Below are 21,527 nucleotides of genomic sequence, written 5' to 3'. Positions count from 1 at the left end.
TTCCAGCAAACTCCAGCAGACCTGCAGCTGAGGGGCCTAACTATTAGAAGGAAAACTAATGAACAGAAAGGAATAGCATCAACATCAACAAAAAGGACATCCACACAGAAATCCCATCTGAAGGTCACCAACATCAAAGACCAAAGCTAGAAAACTCCACAAAGATGAGGATAAACCATTGCAAAAAGACTGAAAATTCCAAAAACCAGAATGCCTCTCCTCCTCCAAAGGATCACAACTCCTCACCAGCAAGGGAACAAAACTGGACAGAGAATGAGTCTGATGAATTGACAGAAGTAGGCTTCAGAATGTGGGTAATAACAAATTCCTCCAAGCTAAAGGAGCATGTTCTAACCCAATGCAAGGAAGCTAAAAGCCTTGAAAAAAAAGGTTAGAGGAATTGCTAACTAGAATAACTAGTTTAGAGAAGAATATAAATGACCTGATGTAGCTGAAAAACACAGCACAAGAACTTCATGAGGCATACACAAGTATCAACAGCCAAATCGATCAAGCAGAAGAAAAGATATCAGAGATTGAAGATCAACTTAATAAAATAAACTGTGAAGACAAGATTAGAGAAAAAAGAATGAAAAGGAATGAACAAAGCCTCCAAGAAACATGGGACAGTGTGAAAAGACCAAACCTACGTTTGACTGGTGTACGTGAAAGTGATGGGGAGAATGGAACCAAGTTGGAAAACACTCTTCAGGATATTATGCAGGAGAACTTCCCCAACCTAGCAAGACAGGCCAACATTCAAAGTCAGGAAATACAGAAAACACCACAAAGATACTCCTCGAGAAGAGCAACCCCAAGACACATAATTTTCAGATTCACCAAGGTTGAAATGAAGGAAAAAAATGTTAAGGGCAGCCAGAGAGAAAGGTTGGGTAATCCACAAAGGGAAGCCTATCAGACTAATGGCAGATCTCTCTGCAGAAATCCTACAAGCGAGAAGAGAATGGGGGCCAATATACAACATTTTCAAAGAAAAGAATTTCAACCCAGAATTTCATATCCAGCCAAACTAAGCTTCAAAAGTGAAGGAAAAATAAAATCCTTTACAGACAAGCAAATGCAGAGAGATTTTGTCACCACCAGGCCTGCTTTACCAGAGCACCTGAAGGAAGCACTGAAAATGGAAAGGAAAAACTGGTACAAGCCACTGCAAAAACATACTAAATTCTAAAGACCATCAACACTATGAAAAAACCGCATCAACTAATGGGCAAAATAACCAGCTAGCATCATAATGACAGAATCAAATTCACACGTAACAATATTAACCTTAAATGTAAACAGGCTAAGTGCCCCAATTAAAAGACTCAGACTGGCAAACTGGATAAAGAGTCAAGATCCATCGGTGTGCTGTATTCAGGAGATCCATCTCATGTGCAAAGACACAAACAGACTCAAAATAATGGCATGGAGAAATATTTACCAAGCAAATGGAAAGCAAAAAAAAAAAAAAAAAAAAAAACAGGGGTTGCAATCTTGGTCCCTGATAAAACAGACTTTAAACCAACAAAGATCAAAAAAGACAAAGAAAGGCATTACATAATGGTAAAGGGATCAATGCAACAAGAAGAGATAACTAGCCTAAATATATATGCGTTAAATACTGGAGCACCCAGATTCATAAAGCAAGTTCTTAGAGACCTACAAAGAGACTTAGACTCCCACACAATAATAGTGGGAGACTTTAACATGCCACTGTCAATATTAGACAGATCAATGACACATAAAATTAACAAGGATATTCAGGACTTGAACTCAGCTCTAGACCAAGCAACCTAATAGACATCAACATAACTCTCCACCCCAAATCAATAGAATATACATTCTTCTCAGCACCACATTGCACTTATTTTAAAATTGACCACATAATTGGAAGTAAAACATTCCCAGCAAATGCAAAAGAACAGAAATCATAACAATCAGTCTCTCAGACCACAGAGCAATCAAATTAGCACTCAAGATTAAGAAACTCACTCAAAACCACACAATACATGGAAACTGAACAACCTGCTCCTGAATGACTATTGGGTAAAAAATGAAATCAAGGCAGAAATAAATAAGTTCTTTGAAACCAATGAGAACAAAGACACAACATAACAGAATCTCTGGGACACAGCTAAAACAGTATTTAGAGGGAAATTTATAGCATTAAATGCCCACAGAAGAAAGCAGGAAAGATCTAAACTCGACAGTGTACGTCACAATTAAAAAAACTAGAGAAGCAAGAGCAAACAAATTCAAAAGCTAGTAGAGACAAGAAATAACTAAGATCAGAGCAGAACTGAAGGAGATAGAGACATGAAAGACGTTTCAAAAAACCAATGAATCCAAGAGCTGTTTTTCTGAAAAGATCAACAAAACAGACCACTAGCCAGACTAATAAAGAAAAGAGAGAAGAATCAAATAGACACAATAAAAAGTGATAAAGGGGAGATCACCACTGATCCCATGTAAATATGAACTACCATCAGAGAATACTATAAACACCTCTACACAGATAAACTAGAAAATCTCCAAGAAATGGATAAATTCCTGGACACATACACCCTCCCAAAACTAAACCAGGAAGAAGTCGAATCCCTGAATAGACCAATAACAAGTTCTGAAATTGAGGCAGTAATTAATAGCCTACCAGCCAAAAAAAAAAGCCCAGGAGAAGACAGATTCACAGCCAAATTCTATCACAGTTACAAAGAGGAGCTGGTGCCATTCCTTCTGAAACTATTCCAAACAAAAGAAAAAGAGGGACTCCTCCCTAACTCATTTTATGAGGCCAGCGTCATCCTGATACCAAAACTTGGCAGAGACACACACACAAAAAAATTGTAGGCCAATATCCCTGATAAACATTGATGCGAAAATCCTCAATAAAATACTGGTAAACCAAATCCTGAAGCAAATCAAAAAGCTTACCGACCAAAATCAAGTCGGCTTCATCCCTAGGATGCAAGGCTGGTTCAACAGACACAAATAAATAAACGTAATCCATCCCATAAACAGAACCAATTACAAAAAACACATGATTATCTCAAGATGCAGAAAAGGCCTTCAACAAAAGTCAACACCCCTTCATGCTAAAAACTCTCAATAAACTAGGTATTGATGGAAAGTATCTCAAAATAATAGCTATTTATGACAAACTCACAGCCAATATCATACTGAATAGGCAAAAGCTGGAAGCATTCCCTTTGAAAACAGGCACAAGACAAGGATGCCCTCTCTCACCATTCGTATTCAACATAGTATTGGAAGTTCTGGCCAGGGCAATCAGGCAAGAGAAAAAAATAAAGGGTATTCAATTAGGAAGAGAGGAAGTCACATTGTCTCTGTTTGCAGATGACATGATTGTATATTTAGAAAACCTCATTGTCTCAACCCAAAACCTCCTTAAGCTGATAAGCAACTTCAGCAGAATCACAGGATACAAAATTAATGTGCAAAAATCATAAGCATTCATATACACTAATAATAGACAGACAGCCAAATCATGAGTGAAATTCCATTCACAATTGCTACAAAGAGAATAAAATACCTAGGAATCCAACTTACAAGGGATGTGAAGGACCTCTTCAAAGAGAACTACAAACCACTGCTCAAGGAAATAAAAGAAGACACAAACAAATGGAAAAATATTCCATGCTCATGGATAGGAAGAATCAATATTGTGAAAATGACCATACTGACCAAAGCAATTTATAGATTCAATGGTATCCCCATCAAGTTACCATTGATTTTCTTCACAGAATTAGAAAAAACTACTTTAAAGTTCATACGGAACCAAAAAAGAGCCCATACACCCAAGACAATCCTAAACAAAAAGAACAAAGCTGGAGGCATCATGCTACCTGACTTAAAACTATACTACCAGGCTAAAGTAACCAAAACAGCATGGTACTGGTACCAAAACAGATATATAGACCAATGGAACAGAACAGAGGCCTCAGAAATAACACCACACATCCACAGCCATCTGATCTTTGACGAATCTGACAAAAACAAGCAATGAGGAAAGGATTCCCTATTTAATAAATGGTGTTGGGAAAACTGGCTAGCCATATGCAGAAAACTGAAACTGGAACCCTTCCTTACACCTTATACAAAAATTAACTCAAGATGGTTTAAAGACTTAAACATAAGACCTAAAACCATAAAAACCTAGAAGAAAACCTAGGCAATACCATTCAGGACAGAAACATGGATGAAGACTTCATGACTAAAACACCAAAAGCAAGGACAACAAAAGAAAAAACTGACAAATGGGATCTAATTCAGCTAAAGAGCTTCTTCACAGCAAAAGAAACTATCATCAGAGTAAACAGGCAACCTACAGAATGGGAGAAAATTTTTGCAATCTATCCATCTGACAAAGGTCTAATATCCAGAATCTACAAAGAACTTAAACAAATTTATAAGAAAAAAACAAACAACCCTATCAAAAAATGGGCTAAGGATATGACTAGACACTTCCCAAAAGAAGACTTTTATGCAGCCAACAAACATATGAAAAAAAGCTAATCATCACTGGTCATTAGAGAAATGCAAATCAAAACCACAATAAGATACCATCTCATGCCAGTTAGAATGGCGATCGTTAAAATGTCAGGAAACAACAGATGCTGGAGAGGATGTGGAGAAATAGGAATGCTTTTACACTGTTGGTGGGAGTGTAAATTAGTTCAACCATTGTGGAAGACGTGTGGCGATTCCTCAAGGATCTAGAACTAGGAATACCATTTGACCCAGCAATCCCATTCCTGGGTATATACCCAAAGGATTATAAGTCATTCTGCTATAAAGACACATGCACATGTATGTTTATTGCAGCACTGTTCACAATAGCAAAGACTTGGAACCGACACAAATGCCCATCAATGATAGACTTGATAAAGAAAATGTGTTGTATATACACCATGGAATATTATGCAGCCATAAAAAAGGATGAGTTCATGTCCTTTGCAGGGACGTGGATGAAACTGGAAACCATCATTATCAGCAAAGTAACACAAGAAGAGAAAACCAAACACGCATGTTTTCACTCATAAGTGGGAGTTGAACAATGAGAACACATGGACATAGGGAGGGGAACATCACAAACCGGGGCCTGTCAGGGGTTAGGGGACTAGGGGAGGGATAACATTAGGAGAAATACCTAATGTAGATGATGGGTTGTTGGGTGCAGCAAACCACTATGGAATGTGTATACTTACGTAACAAACCTGCACGTTCTGCACATGTATCCCAGAAGTTAAAGTATAATAAAAAATATTTTTTAAAAAATAGGATTATGCAGAGGCATGTCCACTCTGTCTGTGACTACTAGGGCAGAAAAAGCAGGCATCCACAGCTTAACTAATAATCTTCATTCACCTATACAAAATGCTCTGTTGCAGGCTTCCTGTTTTTCTTCAAACCACTGCTTTTTAGACTTTTACTTTCCCGATTCTTTCTAGGAATTGAGTAATACAAAAGATTCTTTTTAATAATAAAAAAAGAAAAATGAAATTATCTTTTCCATATGCAATAGTCTGACATAGCATGAATAAACACTCCAAAAACAAAAAGAAAAAAATCCACACTCAAAACCTGATAAAATTATTTACATAAATCAATAGGGAGATAATCTAGGACAGAGGAAAACTTCCAGTTTTGTAATATATTGTAAATATTTAAAAACCTTTTAGTAGCATGAATCAATTATATCCAAATCCAGATTATAAATTTTTTCTCTTGAAAGTCTACTATTATAAAATGAAAACAACTATACGAATCTCTATTTTATAATAAATATTTTGAAATGTCAAGGGATGTAAAGTTTGTGAAACTGGCCCTGACATAAAAGTAGCCATCAAGGGTTCAGTGTTAAAAACTGAATAGCTTTGGTTGTCTGGTCCTTCCTTTTAGTGATAAGGTCCCACAATAGAGACAATACTTGTTTGTGACTGCCATGGTCAATGTTGTTACAGTATTGTTTCTAGTAGCTAAAGAGTTTATTATCATAAAATGAAGTTCCCTGTGGCATTTCAAAGAACTTCTCGTGTTGTGTGTCTGCTTTTAGGCATAGTATTGCCAAGAAGTGGTTCAGCAGAACTCAGAGAAATGGGCACTCTAACTCTCTAAGTACGGAAAAAACTAAATTCACAAGCAGCTGAATAACTAAATAGAAATATTGGTTCATGGTGGCAAAAAAAAAATTGTTTTCTGGAGTGAAAATTGTAAGTCAAAATATCTCAGGGAGATAGTCTTGAAATATTTTCTTGAAAAGATGTCTACAGGTGAGCATTGTTCATCAAAACACTTTCCAGGCATGTGAAAACTGATTCGTTAGTGTGAATTTATGGGACACTGAGCATAACATCAGGAAATAATCCTGCAAGTAATTATCACACATAAAAGACCTCCTGTTGCAAAAATGTCAGTTACATTGAGGAAAATTACTCATATTATCCTCCACCTGCCTTTTTTAGAACTTCTCATTCTGCTTTGTATATGGCAAGACTAGCATATTATGATGCTAGAAACACTGAAGGGTAAAAAGTTTTTCTATTTGCATCATCTACCAGTTAGTTTGATCTACAGAGAGGCTCACATGCTAGCAGTTGGTGATGGCTGCTGGTTGGAGAGTCAGCTGGGGCTGTCAGGGCCAGTTCTTTCCTGAAGGACCTCTCTGCATGGCTGCCTGGTTTCCTTTCCACCTGAGGGCTGGGTTCCAAGAAGGATTAATTCGAGAAGTAAGGACAGAAGATGCAGACCTTAGAAGTTCAAGTGTTGCATCAGCTGCATTCAATTAGTCATAAAACCGAGAACAGGGGTGTCCAATCTTTTGGCTTCCCCAGGCCACATTGGAAGAATTGTCTTGGGCCACACATGAAATACACTAACACTAAGGATAGCTGATGAGCTAAAAGAAAAAAAAATCTCATCATGTTTTAAGAAAGTTTATGAATTTGTGCTGCATTCAAATTCATTCTCTGGCTCATTCTCTAGAAGGAAGGATGGACAGCCCTATATAAGACCAGTTTCCACTCCTCAGCAAATGCAAAAGAACTGAAATCATAACAGCCTCTCAGAACACACTGCAATCAAATTGGAGCTCAAAATTAAGAAATTCATTCAAAACCACACAACTACATGGAAATTGAACAACCTGCTCCTGAATGAATCCTGGGTAAATAATGAAATTAAGGCAGAAATCAAGAAGTTCTTTGAAACTAATGAGAACAAAGAGACAACATACCAGAACTCTGGGACACAGCTAAAGCAGTATTAAGAGGGAAATTTATAGCACTAAACGCCCTCATCAAAAAGTTAGACCTCAAATCAACAACCTAACATCACAACTAAAGGAACTAGAGAACCAAGGGCAAATAAACTCCAAAGCTAGTAGAAGACAAGAAATAACAAATATCAGAGCTGAACTGAAGGAGACAGAGACATAAAAAACCCTTCAAAAAAATCAACAAACCCAGGAGCTGTTTTTTTGAAAAAAATTAATAAAATAGACAGACTGCTGGACCTATCAACCCATCACCTAGGTATTAAGCCCAGCATGCATAGCTCTTTTCCCTAATGCTCTCCCACCTCTGCCCTCCCACAAAAAGCCACAATAAGTGTTGTTCCCCTCCCTGTGTCCATGTGTTTTCATGTTCAGCTCCCACTTACAAGTGAGAACATGGGGTGTTTGGTTTTCTGTTCCTGTGTTAGTTTGCTGAGAATATTGGCTTCCAGCTTCATCCATGTCCCTGCAAAGGGCATGATTCGTTCCTTTTTATGGCTGCATAGCATTCCATGGTGTATATGTACCTGCACACCCTGCACATGTACCTCAAAACTTAAAAAATAAAAAATAAAAAAGTAAAATAGGCCACTAGTTAGACTAATAAAGAAGAAAAAAGAGTAAAATGGACACAATCAGAAATGATAAAGCAAATATCACCACTGACCCCACAGAAATACAAGCAGCCATCAGAGAATACTATAAACACCTCTATGTACATAAACTAGAAAATCTAGAAGAAATGGATAAATTCCTGGATGCATACACCCTCCCGAGACTGAACCAAGAAGAAACTGAATCCCAAAATAGATCAATAATGAGTTCTGAAATTGAGACAGTAATAAATAGCCTACTAACCAAAAAAAGCCTATGAGCAAACAGATTTACAGCTGAATTCTACCAGAAGTACAAAGAGGATCTGGTACCACGTGTACTGAAACTATTCCAAACAACTGAAAAGCAAGGACTCCTCCTTAACTCATTTTATGAGGCCAGCATCATTCTGATACCAGAACCTGGGAGAGATACAACAAAAAAAGAAAACTTCAGGCCAATATCCCTGATGAACATAGATGCAAAAATCCTCAATAAAATCCTGGCAAATAGATACAACAGCACATCAAAAAGCTTATCCATCATGATCAAGTTGGCTTCGTCCCTGGGATGCAAGGTCGATGCAACATACACAAATCAATAAATGTAATTCATCACATAAACAGAACTAAAGACAAAAACCACATGATTATCTCAATAGACACAGAAAAGACCTTTGGTAAAATTCAACATCCCTTCATGTTAAAAAAAAAAAAAAAAAAACCTCTCAATCAACTAGGTATTGAAGGAACATACCTCAAAATAATAAGAGCCATATATGACAAACCCACAGCCGCTATCATACTGAATGGGCAAAAGCTGGAAGCATTCCCTTTGAAAGCAGGCACGAGATAAGGATGTCCTCTCTAACTACTCCTATTCAACATATTATTGGAAGTCCTGGCCAGGGCTAACAGGCAAGAGGAAGAAATAAAGTGTATTCAAATAGGAAGAGATGAAGTCAAATTATCTTTGTTTGCAGATGACATAATCCTATATCTAGAAAATCCCATTGTCTCAGCCCAAAAGCTTCCTAAACTAGTAAGCAACTTTAAAGTCTCAGGATACAAAATCAATGTGCAAAAATCATAAGCATTCATATACACCAACAACAAGCATGCAGAGAGCCAAATCATGAATGAATTCCCATTCACGATTGCTACAAAGAGAATAAACTACCTAGGAATACAGCTAACAAGGGAAGTGAAGGATCTCTTCAAGGAGAACTGCAAACCACTGCTCAAGGAAATCAGAGAGGACACAAACAAATAGAGAAACAGTCCATGCTCACAGAGAGGAAGAATCAATATCGTGAAAATGGCCATACTGCCCAAAGTAATTTATAGAGCCAATGCCATTGCCATTAAATCACCATTGACATTCTTCACAGAATTAGAAAAAAAGCTATGTTAAAATTCATATGGAACCAAAGACGAGCCCATATAGCAAAGACAATTCTAAACAAAAAGAACAAAGCTGGAGTCATCATGCTACCTGACTTCAAACTATACTATAAGGCTATAGTAACCAAAATAGCATGGTACTGGTACCAAAACAGATATATATAGACCAATGGAACAGAACAGAAGCCTCAGAAATAATGCCACGTATCTCCAGCCATCTGATCTTTGACAAACCTGACAAAAACAAGCAATGGGAAAAGGAGTCCCTATTTAACAAATGATGTTGGGAAAGCTGGCTAGCCATATGCAGAAAATGGAAACTGGACCCCTTCCTTACACCTTATACACAAATTAACTCAAGATGGATTAAAGCCTTAAATGTAAAACCCAAAACAATAAAAACCCTAGAAGAAAATCTAGGCAATACCATTCAGGACACAGGCAGAGGCAAAAGCAATTGCAACAAAACAAAAAATTGACAAATGGGATCTAATTAAACTAAAGAGCTTCTGCACAGTAAAAGAAACTATCATCAGAGTGAGAAGAAGGCCCAGAGAATGGGAGAAAAATTTTGCAATCTATCCATCTGACAAAGGTCTAATATCCAGAATCTACAGGGAACTTCAACAAATTTATAAGAAAAAAAAAAACCCATTAGAGAAATGTAAATTAGAGAAATGTAAATCAAAACCACAGTGAGATACCATCTCACACCAGTCAGAATGGAGATTATTAAAAAGTCAATGTCTTTGCTACTGTGAATAGTGCTGCAATAAACATATGTGTGCATGTATCTTTATAATAGAATGATTTATATTCCTGTGGGTATATACTCGGTAGTGGGATTGCTGGGTAAAATGGTATTTCTGATTCTAGATCCTTGAGGAATCGCCACACTGATTTCCACAATGGTTGAACTAATTTACATTCCCACTAATAATCTAGGTGATGGGTTGATAGGTGCAGCAAACCACCAAGGCACACGTATACCTATGTAACAAACCTGCACATTCTGCACATGTATCCCAGAACTTAAAGTAAAAAAAAAAAAAAAAAAAAAAATTTTAATTTAAAAAAAAAGGGGAAAAAAAGCCAAGAAACAACAGATGCTGGTGAGGTTGCAGAGAAAAAGGCATGCTTTTACACTGTTCTTGGGAATGTAAGTTAGTTCAACCATTGTGGAAGGCAGTGTGGTAATTCCTCAAAGATCTAGAAGCAGAAACACCATTTGGCCCAGCAATCCCATTACTGGGTATATACCCAAAGTAATATAAATCATACTATTATAAAGATACGTGCCTGTGTACGTTCACTGCAGCACTATTCACAATAGCAAAGACATGGAATCAACCCAAATGCCCATCAATGACAGACTGGATAAAGAAAATGTGGTACCTAACCACCATGGGATACTACGCAGCCATAAAAAGAAACGAGATCATGTCTTTTGCAGGGACATGGATGGAGCTGGAAGCTGTTATGCTCAGCAAACTAATCCAGGAACAGAAAACCAAACACTGCATGTTCTCACTTATAAGTGGGAACTGAATGATGAGAACACATGGACACGTCAGGGGGTGGGGGGAAACAACACACACTGGGACCTATTGGGGGTCCAGGGGAGGGAAAGCATCAGGAAGAATAGCTAATGGATGCTGGGCTTAATGCATAAGTGAAGGGTTGATCTGTACAGCAAACCACCATGGCACATGTTTACTTGTGTAACAAATCTGCACATGTACCCCGGAACTTAAAGGTTGATTAAATTCTATATATATATATATATACACAAAAATCAAAAAATAAAAATAGAAAATATAAGATCGTAGTTTCCTAATTTGCAAATTTCTCTCTTTTAATGTACCTGACTGCGTGTGCTGGCACCACTGGGACCTCACATCATGATACTGCAGGACTGGAGTTCAGGGAACCCAACACAAGAAACTGCTCTGGCTGGTGTACTTGATGTGAGAAATAAATGGTCTTGGTTTCTGACCCAGTGGTCTCGTGTTTCCTACAAGTAGGGTATAATTTAGATCCTTCACAGTTTCTGATTTAACAATGGGAGATATTTTTGTGGCCATATCTGCAAATACAGGATACTAATAAAGAAAAAGAATAACAACAGTGGCAGCAGAGAACCCAGGGAATAGGATGAAGGGCCACTTTGACTGATTTAAGTGGATAAGTAATCTCAAGTGGGAACCAATTTTTGCCCAGGTAAGGAAAATGTCTAAAGAATAATTTTGGAAAGAGAAGCTCCTAGGAAGTATTTTTAGACAGACACTTCTTTTTTTTTTTTTCAAGGCAGAGTCTCGCTCTGTCGCCCAGGCTGGAGTGTAGTGGCGCAATCTCGGCTCACTGCAAGCTCCACCTCCCAGGTTCACACCATTCTCCTGCCTCAGCCTTCTGAGTAGCTGGGACTACAGGCACCCGCCACCACGCCCGGCTAATTTTTTGTATTTTTAGTAGAGACAGGGTTTCACCGTGTTAGCCAGGATGGTCTCGATCTCCTGACCTCATGATCTGCATGCCTCAGCCTCCCAAAGTTCTGAGATTACAGGCGTGAGCCACCACACCCGGCCCAGACACTTATTTTCATACAGGAGAAAACTGGTTTTTCCCTAGGATCTCAAATACGAGGCAGAAGGTGTTACATTTTGAGACATGCTGTAGGTTAGTAGCTCCAGCACATCCTCAAGACTGAACGGCGTGGTTTCCAGCATAGTAAAGTACAGTTAAATTCATAGGTGTTGCAGGCAAATATTGTCTAAATAATGAAGGTCCAAATTCAAAAAGAGTTGGAGGTTCGGGTTTATAGTCAAACATCTACCATCATCAGTTTACTCTTTTGTTAATTCTCATGGTTACAGCTTCACGACATGCAGATATTACACATCAAATCTAGTTTTTCCTTGCCTTGTTTTTCCTTTGTACATTTATTATGACACTAGCTACAAATAATAATTATTAGAATTGTTGTATTTGTCTTCTTCATTAGATTATGAATGTCTGAAATTCAGAATAATATTTTAGTTATTTTCTCTGGCCCTCAAATTATTTAATATGGTGTTTTGATAACTGCATACATTTTATTCTTCAATTAATTCATACCAAATATATATATTTTTCACAGTGCCCAGATTTAAAGCCTGTCATCTATTTATCATTTTTATTAATACAGATAGTAAATTATTTAAATGGCCTAACACTTGTGTAAAGCCATCTGTAAAAAGAACAAAACTATAAATTAAACTGTGTCTAGAAATCTACCTTCCTTTAACTCCTAGACCTGTCCAGCACCACGAGCTTTGTACGATGGTTTTACCATATTTGTCTGTCTTCTCTCCAATGGCGTCAACTGTGCCATCTGGATGCAAACGGACAAACCCTCCAGTCAGCTTGTTATAGAACTGAAGAGTATTTCCTTTTGTAAACTTCCAGCTTTCTGCAGTCCACTAAAAAGAAAAACAAAACAAAACAAACAAAAACACCACTATGAGAAGAAACCAAGAGAAGAAATTGCTAAGAAACAGCACTTACTAAACACTATAGGCTGTTTTGTTTTAAAACATCAAATAGTCATTTGAACATTGTTTATATGAGATAATCTAAATCTCAAAACAAAATCTTACTGTTTCTTTTCTCTTAAGTTCCAGCTTCTGCCCTGAGAAGATAAAGAGAGGGCCATTAATTTCAGAAGTGTCATGCTTTCTCCAGTCATCATAAAACATAGTTTTCCAGGAAATGTGTATACGTGATACCTACTCGCAGAGAAGATACTGTTATCCCTGGCATACAGTTCTCTGACAATTTTACAATCATCTTCCCCCTGATCTAGCCATCTGTGAAAAGAAAAGTGTATCGATTATTTTCATTCTTTATATTTACATTAACCATTGGCAATTATCTTCCCAAGTCAGAAATACAAGATAGCAGGAATTGGAAAAGACGTGGCTATCTGGCTCTCAAAGGCAGAGCAGTACAGAATGGAAAAGAAAATCCTAAAATGACTCTAAGAGTGCAAGGGAGGTAGAGGCAGCAGTTACTATCTGGTAAGGCTAAAATATGTTTTTGCCTAATACACAGGTGAGTTACTCAATCAGTCTGCTAACTGTCAAAGTCATAGGTATTATATTCACTGGATCAGTTTATCCTGTCCTTTGGCCACTAACTATAGTTCAAACTCTAATCAGTTATTTCATAAATGGTTATTATGGGTTCCATAGGAAAAGAGGCAGGAGAGTGTCAAAAAAAAAAAAGCAAGTCTATCACGAAAGCAAATCTATCACCACTGCTGGGAAAATAACTCAAAAATCAAGGTCTGTTGACAGTAAGTAAGCACTATCATCTCTGTATAAAAAGCTACATGAAACACTGTATATTTATTATTTTTTAACCTAATTTGGGACCTAGTCCAAAGGGAATATGTTTTCTTGTCAGAGACTTTCATTTTTCTTTCTGATATGTACAGAGAAGTCATATTTTTGAGAATCTATCTTAATTTACCATTAAATATTAAATTTCTATCATTAGGAATGATGATAAACATAATAAATGTCTTTCTCAATAGCATAAAGAGCCACTAAAATTAATGTTCACAAAAGTTACCCAACAAACCCTCAGTGACCAGGAACAACTAAATAAGTTACCCAGTTCTCAATGCATAAACTTGGAACTAACATGAAATGGATTTTTTCAATGTAAAAGTACACCTACAAACCTATGACAGAAGAAGGCATATTCGTAATTTGTTGTGGGATCCTTGATAACAACATCATCAAGAAACCAGCCATTTCCTAAACACAAATTAAAGAATGAAAATGTGATATGAATAGATATGGTCCAATAATACTTCAAGTTTTGAGAAACAAGTTCTAACTTCCAAATATACGTAAAGGCCTTGTACAATATAAAGCTTTAGTACTTCAAATTAAGCAAAATATAACAGAAGTAAACTGTAAGGAATGTATTTCTTATACATATAACAAAAGCAAAGCATTATTTTAAGGCTTCATGCCTTATTGTATCTATTTCAGTGGGCTTTTCCAAATAATTGAAAATAGAACAATTCTGTAGCTGCTTTTAATTTCATAAACTGCATTCATAATCCTGAACCTAACATCTTCCAAAGAATATACACCTGATGAGTTACCAGCACTTTCTATTTCCAGGAAGTTTTTTAAAGTTCAAATTTAAACAAAGTCTGCATAAAATATGTATGTTTTGATAGACTAAAAATAAAAAACCATTCAGAAATCCTGTCCAAGCACATAGACTCAGCCGGTATACATGAGGGTAGAAATTTCTTTTTCAGTGTTTAATTTCATATTAATTTGCAAACTAGAGTTAGTTAAAATCAATTTTACTTACACATAAAATATTTTAATTAGTCATAGTGGTTCTGTCTATGCAAAGATCCAGCTCAAAATACATTCTACTCTAATTAAAATTATTGAGTTGGTGAGTTAATACTCATCAGCCATAGGAAAAAATTTATTTTTTCTTTTATTTTTTATTTGTATATGTTTAGAGATAGAGGCTCACTCTGTCACCCAGGCTAGAGTACAGTAGTGCAATCACAGTTCACTGTAGCCTTGAACTCCTGAACTCAAGCAATCTTCCAGCCTCAGCCTCTCAAGTAGCTGGGACTCCAGGTGTGTACCACCATGCTCAGCTAATTTTTAAATATTTTTGTAGAGATAGGGTCTTGTATGTTGCCCAGGCTGGTCTTGAACTCCTGGCCTCAAGCAATCCTCACACCTCAGTCTCGCAACATGCTGGAATTATAGGCATAAGCCACTGTTCTCAGCCAGATAAAACTGTTTAACACAGCATACAAGACCCTTCACTTACTCTTCAGCTTCATCCCTCATCACATACTCCTGTTATTGAGGGGTGCCAAACTCTTCACAGTTCCCTAGATCAGTGGTTCCCAAACTTAGCATGCGTCTGCATCACCAGGAGGGATTACAAAAACACAGACTACTGAGTTCCGCAGTTTCTAATTCAGTAGACCCAGCACAGGCAGCCTACAGTGATCAAATGTCCCAGTTTGCCCAGGACAGAGGGTTTTCCCAGGATGCAGGATTTTCAGTGCTAAAACCGGGACAGCCATAGGTAAACCAGAATAGCCACAGGCAAACCAGGATGGCTAGTCATCCTAGATAAGACCCCAAGCATTGAATCTTTAACAATTTTCTCAAGCAACACTGATGGCCCACGAACCACACTTTGAAAACCACTGCCACAGATGTTTCACATACATAATTTTATGCTATTCCCTCCACCTGGAGCAAAATCTCCGAAATATTATTTAATTTCATTTTTAAATGCTATCTCCCAAAAAAGAATTACTTGTCTCCTTTAAGGAAAAATAAAATGTTACCAGAATTCTAAAATGAGTTTTAAGAACTGACGAGGCTGTAAAGAAAACTCTTAGAGGTAATGATACATTGATTTTAACAATACTTTGTAAGTTAATAAGTTAGTTTTTAAATTATTAATGTAAAAATATATTGTCTACATTTTTATCATGTTTTTCCCATAGGAAAGAACCAGAACTGGATTTAGAAAACTAGAAAAGATGGGTTCCTAAAGAAAGCTAGGCTGTTCCTGCAGGGATTGGGGAGGGGTAAGAATCTAGAAAAGTCTTATTAACCAGCATTGTTTACATATGTATGTTGGTGAGTAGGTATTTAAAGTAAGAATCATTTATCTTACTATCTTCTCGGATTATCTGCCTACAATTAGACTCTGACTGTTCTCCAGAGTTTCCTTTCTTTGTGGCCACTTAGGAAGCCTGCAGATTTTTATTCAAGTGGGGGTCATGTAACAAATTCTAGATGGCACAGGTTCTTCAAGTGGTTTCTTTACAACAGAAAAACCCCTACTACCCTCTCCTATTACTGGCTGTTGGTGAATAGGTATCAAATCAACAGCCAACCTACTGCAATGAAAACTTGTAGCTTTTATACTCAGTGGTGAACCCATAACTTGTCTGTCCCTTCCTTCATAAGTCCTGAATGTGTAGCTTTGTGCCTACATTTAGGATGGTGCTGGGATGGGTCTGAATATACTTGCCCCCCTAAAATTCATCTATTGGAACCTAAGACCCAATGTGATAACATTAAGAGATGGAGCCTTTAGGATGTGATTAAGTCATGAGGGCTCAGCCCTTATGAGTGGGATTAGTGCCCTCATAAAAGGACTTCAGGGAACTAGCGAGGCCTTTTTGCCCTTCCACCATGGGAGGACACAGCAAGAAGCCCCTCCCAAGACAACAAATGCCAGCACTTTGATCTTAGACTTCTCAGCCTCCAGAAGTGTAAGAATAAATGTTTCTTCTTTATACATTGCCCAGTCTAAGGTATTTTGTTATAGCAGCCTCAAACTAAGTAAGACAGATGGTAAGGTCTTGCTTCTATTATTTTATTCTGGTCTTTTGAGACCTCGGCAGAAAATGAGACAGAAAAAAACACCATCATAACATTCTATTAGACTGTACTTATGGTTCTGATTTTTGCTTTGGCCCGAAGTCATGAAGAGGACTGAAATACCTTAATTGACTAAATTTTTTTTACTTTCACCCTTTTAATTAAATTTTTGTTTTACTAAATTGTAGTCAGAGAATGTGGCTTGTTTGGGGAAATTTGCTGAGATTTTCTTTTTGGCCTAATATCTGAGTCAAATTATAAAAATGTTTCATGAAGTTTTGAAATGAAAGTGCTTCCCTATCTACAAAGTACAAACACCTGAGGAGAGTAACTGAAGTATCCAACTAACCTACCAAAATCTGAGACATATGATAAAATCCTATCCTATCTTCTTTTCATTTCTTCCTGACTATCTCCGAGTATTTTACTTTATCTATTTATATGCAATATTATCTGTGGAATAAAGGCTCATGACTCTTACAATCTCACTGTGAATTATAAACTTTATCAAAAAATTACCCTTCTTGTAACTTTTAATGCTTGTTGTCTTGAATTTTACTTTATCTTATAATAAGGTTATAACTAAGATTATTTCTTTTATTTACATATTTCTGATACATCATTGCCTAAACTTTCATTTTTAATATTACTGGGTCATTTATTTCAAGCGTCTCTTGCATAGAGCATATAATTGGACACAGGGATTTTTTAGGTTGAAAATTGTTGCCTTTATTTCTGTTTAGAAAAATTAACAGAAACTCAGAAATAAGGCTAAAAGATGACACATGTCCTTTCAATATTGTAGTGGAACACTGACAAGCTTGCCTGAGAATCATTTGACTCACTGTGGGAGTGTAACATTATTTGACTTAATATTTACTATGGATTCAGGCCTAGACTCTGTAAAATTAGCTATCAACTGACAAAAAATAATATGCAAATAATTCACATCTGTTCAAAATATAGATACATTTTGTCCGAGAGAGAAGACAACCTCAAAAGTATATTTGTATTGTCTACAGAACATTGGTCATATTTTTATTAATCTTATTCATAATTATTTTTTTCATGGATTATAAGTATATATTTTTTAGTTTCTTGTAACCTCCTTTCAACCAGCTTTGTCAACCTCCTAATTCCCTCATTAATTATCTAAACACATTGTCCACTCTGTATTTGTATAACAATCTTGTTCTTAGTTTGAAAATTATACTTTGACATCTTTTAGTAAGAAGGTTTATCACCTTGTTTGATGCATTTTTTGGTATGTGCCCTTTAGTAGTCTGTCTTTTGTTAAATGGATTTTGTTTATCTTATAATTGTTTTATACAGTAGCAGAAAATAAATTTATTGAGAAGATGTGAGTCATCTCACAGAGTTGATGAGAAGACTGAGGAAAAGCATGAATAAAATGGCAGGAGAAAACAGCTGAGACCTCACTGCCAGGACAGTCTCCTTAATGTGCCGCTGTTGGACAATCAGTAGCCTTCAAGGAATATCACCACCAGGAGATACGACTGCTGCCTCCACCACTACCATGCTGGAATGCCGCCACATGTCACAACATATAAATCCCCATCTCTTCTATTTTTTAAAATTACTCTTTCTAGCATTTAGGCCCATCGTAGATTATCCCTTTGGCCAAGCCTATGTCATTTTGAAGAAAAATACATCTAGTTAAATTTTAAAGGGTATTTGGAGACAATATTTTGATTTCACATAGTCAATACATAGAGATCCATTTTCTACCAATTCCACAGTATTTTCTAGATTTGAATAGAGTTTCACATAAATAGAATGGAATCAGGCCTTCATGAACTCTCTGTGGAAGAGCCTTACCTGGGCCAAGTCCATCATGGCCTATCACAATCTTACACAAATCTCCAAGGTGCACAGCCTCCAGGAAAAAGGTGTCAGTCTATAACGAATCAAAAAGTATAATTAGATCTAGACTATAACTCTGATTTATACCAAGAGTATAAATTAAGATGCAGTTTTTGTTGTTGTTGTTTTTTGAGACAGGATCTCCCTCTGTCACCCAGGCTGGAGTACAATGACACAATCTTGTCTCACTGCAACCTCTGCCTCCCGGGCTCAAATGATCCTCCTACTTCAGCCTCCTGAGTATCTGATATTACAGGCATGTGCCACCATGCCAGGATAATTTTTGTATTTTTTGTAGAGATGAGGTTTGGCTATGTTGCCCAGGCTGGTCTCGAACTCCTGGGCTCAAGCAATCTGCCTGCCTCGACCTTCCAAAGTGCTGGGATTACAGGCGTGGGCCACTGCACCCAGCCAGTAAAAATTGATTGTAAAAATTAATTTATAATTAAAAGGAGACATAGTTGTGCTCCAATGGTTTATATATTCAGAATATAAACAAAAAGTGAAAATCACAGAATACTTTCGATAAAATCAAAGATAACGCTATAGGTTTCAATCCAAGAAAAATACATGATGTAGCATATCCATTAAAAAATGATAAGAAAACAAAAAATAACCTCTGTATAGTGTATTATTATTTTTCAAAATATTTTCATATGCATATTTTATCCTCAAAAATCGCTAAATGGAAAAAAATCCTTTCTACAGACAAGAAAGTTGATGCACAGATCCAAGATTAGAGCTCAGCTCCTCTGACACATAATAAGACTATTTTCTTTTGAATCTCTTTGTCTCTACGTAAGTGCACTGTTAAGAATATAAATAATGAGAAACAAAACTATTAGCATTCATTAACAAAAAAATACTGTTCACGCCTGGTACAAATTAATGAATAACATTGTTATCCCTTTATCCACCAAACAGAACAGTTAGAAAAGCAGGACTTTCTATGCAATAAAAGAAAATTGTGAGTTATGATATTTATAATAATTGATGTAGAGAACTCCAAGGAAAAGAGAAGAAACATATAATGAAAATACGCTGACATACTCATTAAGAACTAGTTGGGTCATCAAGTAAAGCTGAGATAAATATAATATGATAAAATGTCTATAATTTACTCAGTAAAAGAAAAAGTTAAATATTACATGCATATTAATATTAGAAATAATAAAATAATGTATTTGACTTCTACATTCAACAATAAAATTGGCTGTATATAACTATCCACATTTAACAATATACATACAGATTTAAACATCGACAAAGAAGGGAGAGATGTCAAGAAGATGGCAGATTAGGAAGCTCCAGGCTCCAGTTTACACATGGAGACACTAAGTTAACAATAATGTAAGAACTAGAATACTCTTTTTTGAAAACTTTAGAAACCACTTAAGAGATGCAGCACACAGGCCAATGCATAACCAAGAAAGGACTTCATCCAAAAAGGGCAGAAAAGTTCAAGCCATTTTACATGCCCATGCCCTACCCCTCCCTGGCATAGTGCAGTGCAACAGGAAGGAAACCACCCACAGTCCAGAACCTCCCTCAGGACAGAAACGAAAGAGTGGACCATACATCCAAAATTCTGTCTTGTCTGAAGGCTGCCTGAGAAACTGGTTTTTGTCTCCCCTGACTTGCAGCCATGGCAGAAATGGCAGACAGTTTGCAAGGCTAAAAGACAAAGGCCAGCCCTGCAGCCTGTCTTTTCAACAGAGCTTCTTCAGCACAGCAGAGAGACAAGGCAAGCAGGAAATTGTGAGCTCTGGATAAGAAACAAGGGCAAGCAATTAAGGAAATTAAGATACTTAAAATCAAATACATAAGCCCAGGGAAGATACATTGTCAGAAAAGGTTTGAGAGGTCCCAAACCTCCACCTGGGCTGATCAGTACAAGTTTTCCCCTAGTAAAGCCTGTGACTCATAATGACTGTGAGGTATGGTTGTATTTCTAAATGTTCAAATCTCAATAAAAGATCACAAAGCCTACAAGAAGAGGAAAACATGGCCCAATCAAAGAAATGAATGGCTCCATGAAATAACCCTAAAGATATACAAATCTCTATACTTCCTGATAGAAATTTAAAACAACTATCTTAAAATACTAAATGAGCTAAAAAGAATACAGAGAGACCAACTAAATGAAATCAGTAAATTCAGGCATGAATACCATGAAAAAGATAGAAACTATACGAAAGAACCAAACAGAAATTCTAAAGCTGTTAATATAATTAGTGAATTGAAAAATTCACTAATGGGGTTTAACCTCAGATTTAATAAGGCAGAAGGGTCAGCTTTCTTGAAAGCAGTTCACTTGAAATCATCAAGACAGGAGCAACAAAATAAAAGCATGAAGAAAAGTGAAGAGAGCATAAGAAACTGATGAGACACCATCAAGCAGGCCAACATATGCATTATGGGAATTTAAAAAGTAAAAGAGCGAGACAAAGGGGCACAGAGCTTTTTTGAAAAAATAATGGCCAAAAACTTCTAAAATCTGAGGAGTGAAATGCACATGCAAATTCAAGAAGCTCAATGAGCTAAAACTAAAATAAACCAAAAGAAATCTATACGTAGACACATTATAATCAAACTGGTGACTTTCAAAGAGACAATCGTGGAAGCAGCAAGAGAAAGGCAACTCATCATATATGAAGGAGATTCTATAAAATTATGAGTAAATTTAAGTAGAAACCATGCAGGCTAAAGGGCAACAGGATGATACATTCGAAATATTAAAAGAAAAAACCTCTCAACCAAAAATTCTACATCGGGCAAAACTGTCAAAAGTGGAGAAGAAATTAAGATTTTCCCAGATAAACAAACTGAGTAAGCTCATTACCACTAGACCTACAATACAAGAAATACTAAGGAAGTCCTTCAAGTTGAAATAAAAGGACACTAGATAGCAACATG

At 36.6% G+C, this 21,527-nt stretch overlaps 1 protein-coding gene across 1 annotated transcript in view; it reads right to left on the bottom strand.

Moving 5' to 3' along the window:
- LOC101179227 (lipoxygenase homology domain-containing protein 1) overlaps positions 1–21,527 on the bottom strand; it is a 158,904-nt gene that overhangs the window by 113,214 nt on the left and 24,163 nt on the right. Inside the window, 5 exon segments of the mRNA XM_030795086.1 lie at positions 12,620–12,749; positions 12,927–13,022; positions 13,025–13,136; positions 14,015–14,090; positions 18,567–18,645. Of these exon segments, the coding sequence (XP_030650946.1) occupies positions 12,620–12,749; positions 12,927–13,022; positions 13,025–13,136; positions 14,015–14,090; positions 18,567–18,645 (493 nt within the window).

Source organism: Nomascus leucogenys, chromosome 16, assembly GCF_006542625.1.
Source record: "Nomascus leucogenys isolate Asia chromosome 16, Asia_NLE_v1, whole genome shotgun sequence".
NCBI classification, from domain to species: Eukaryota; Metazoa; Chordata; class Mammalia; order Primates; family Hylobatidae; genus Nomascus; species Nomascus leucogenys.
Note: the sequence above shows the minus strand (reverse complement) of the source record. Positions and strands in the feature narration are given on the sequence as shown.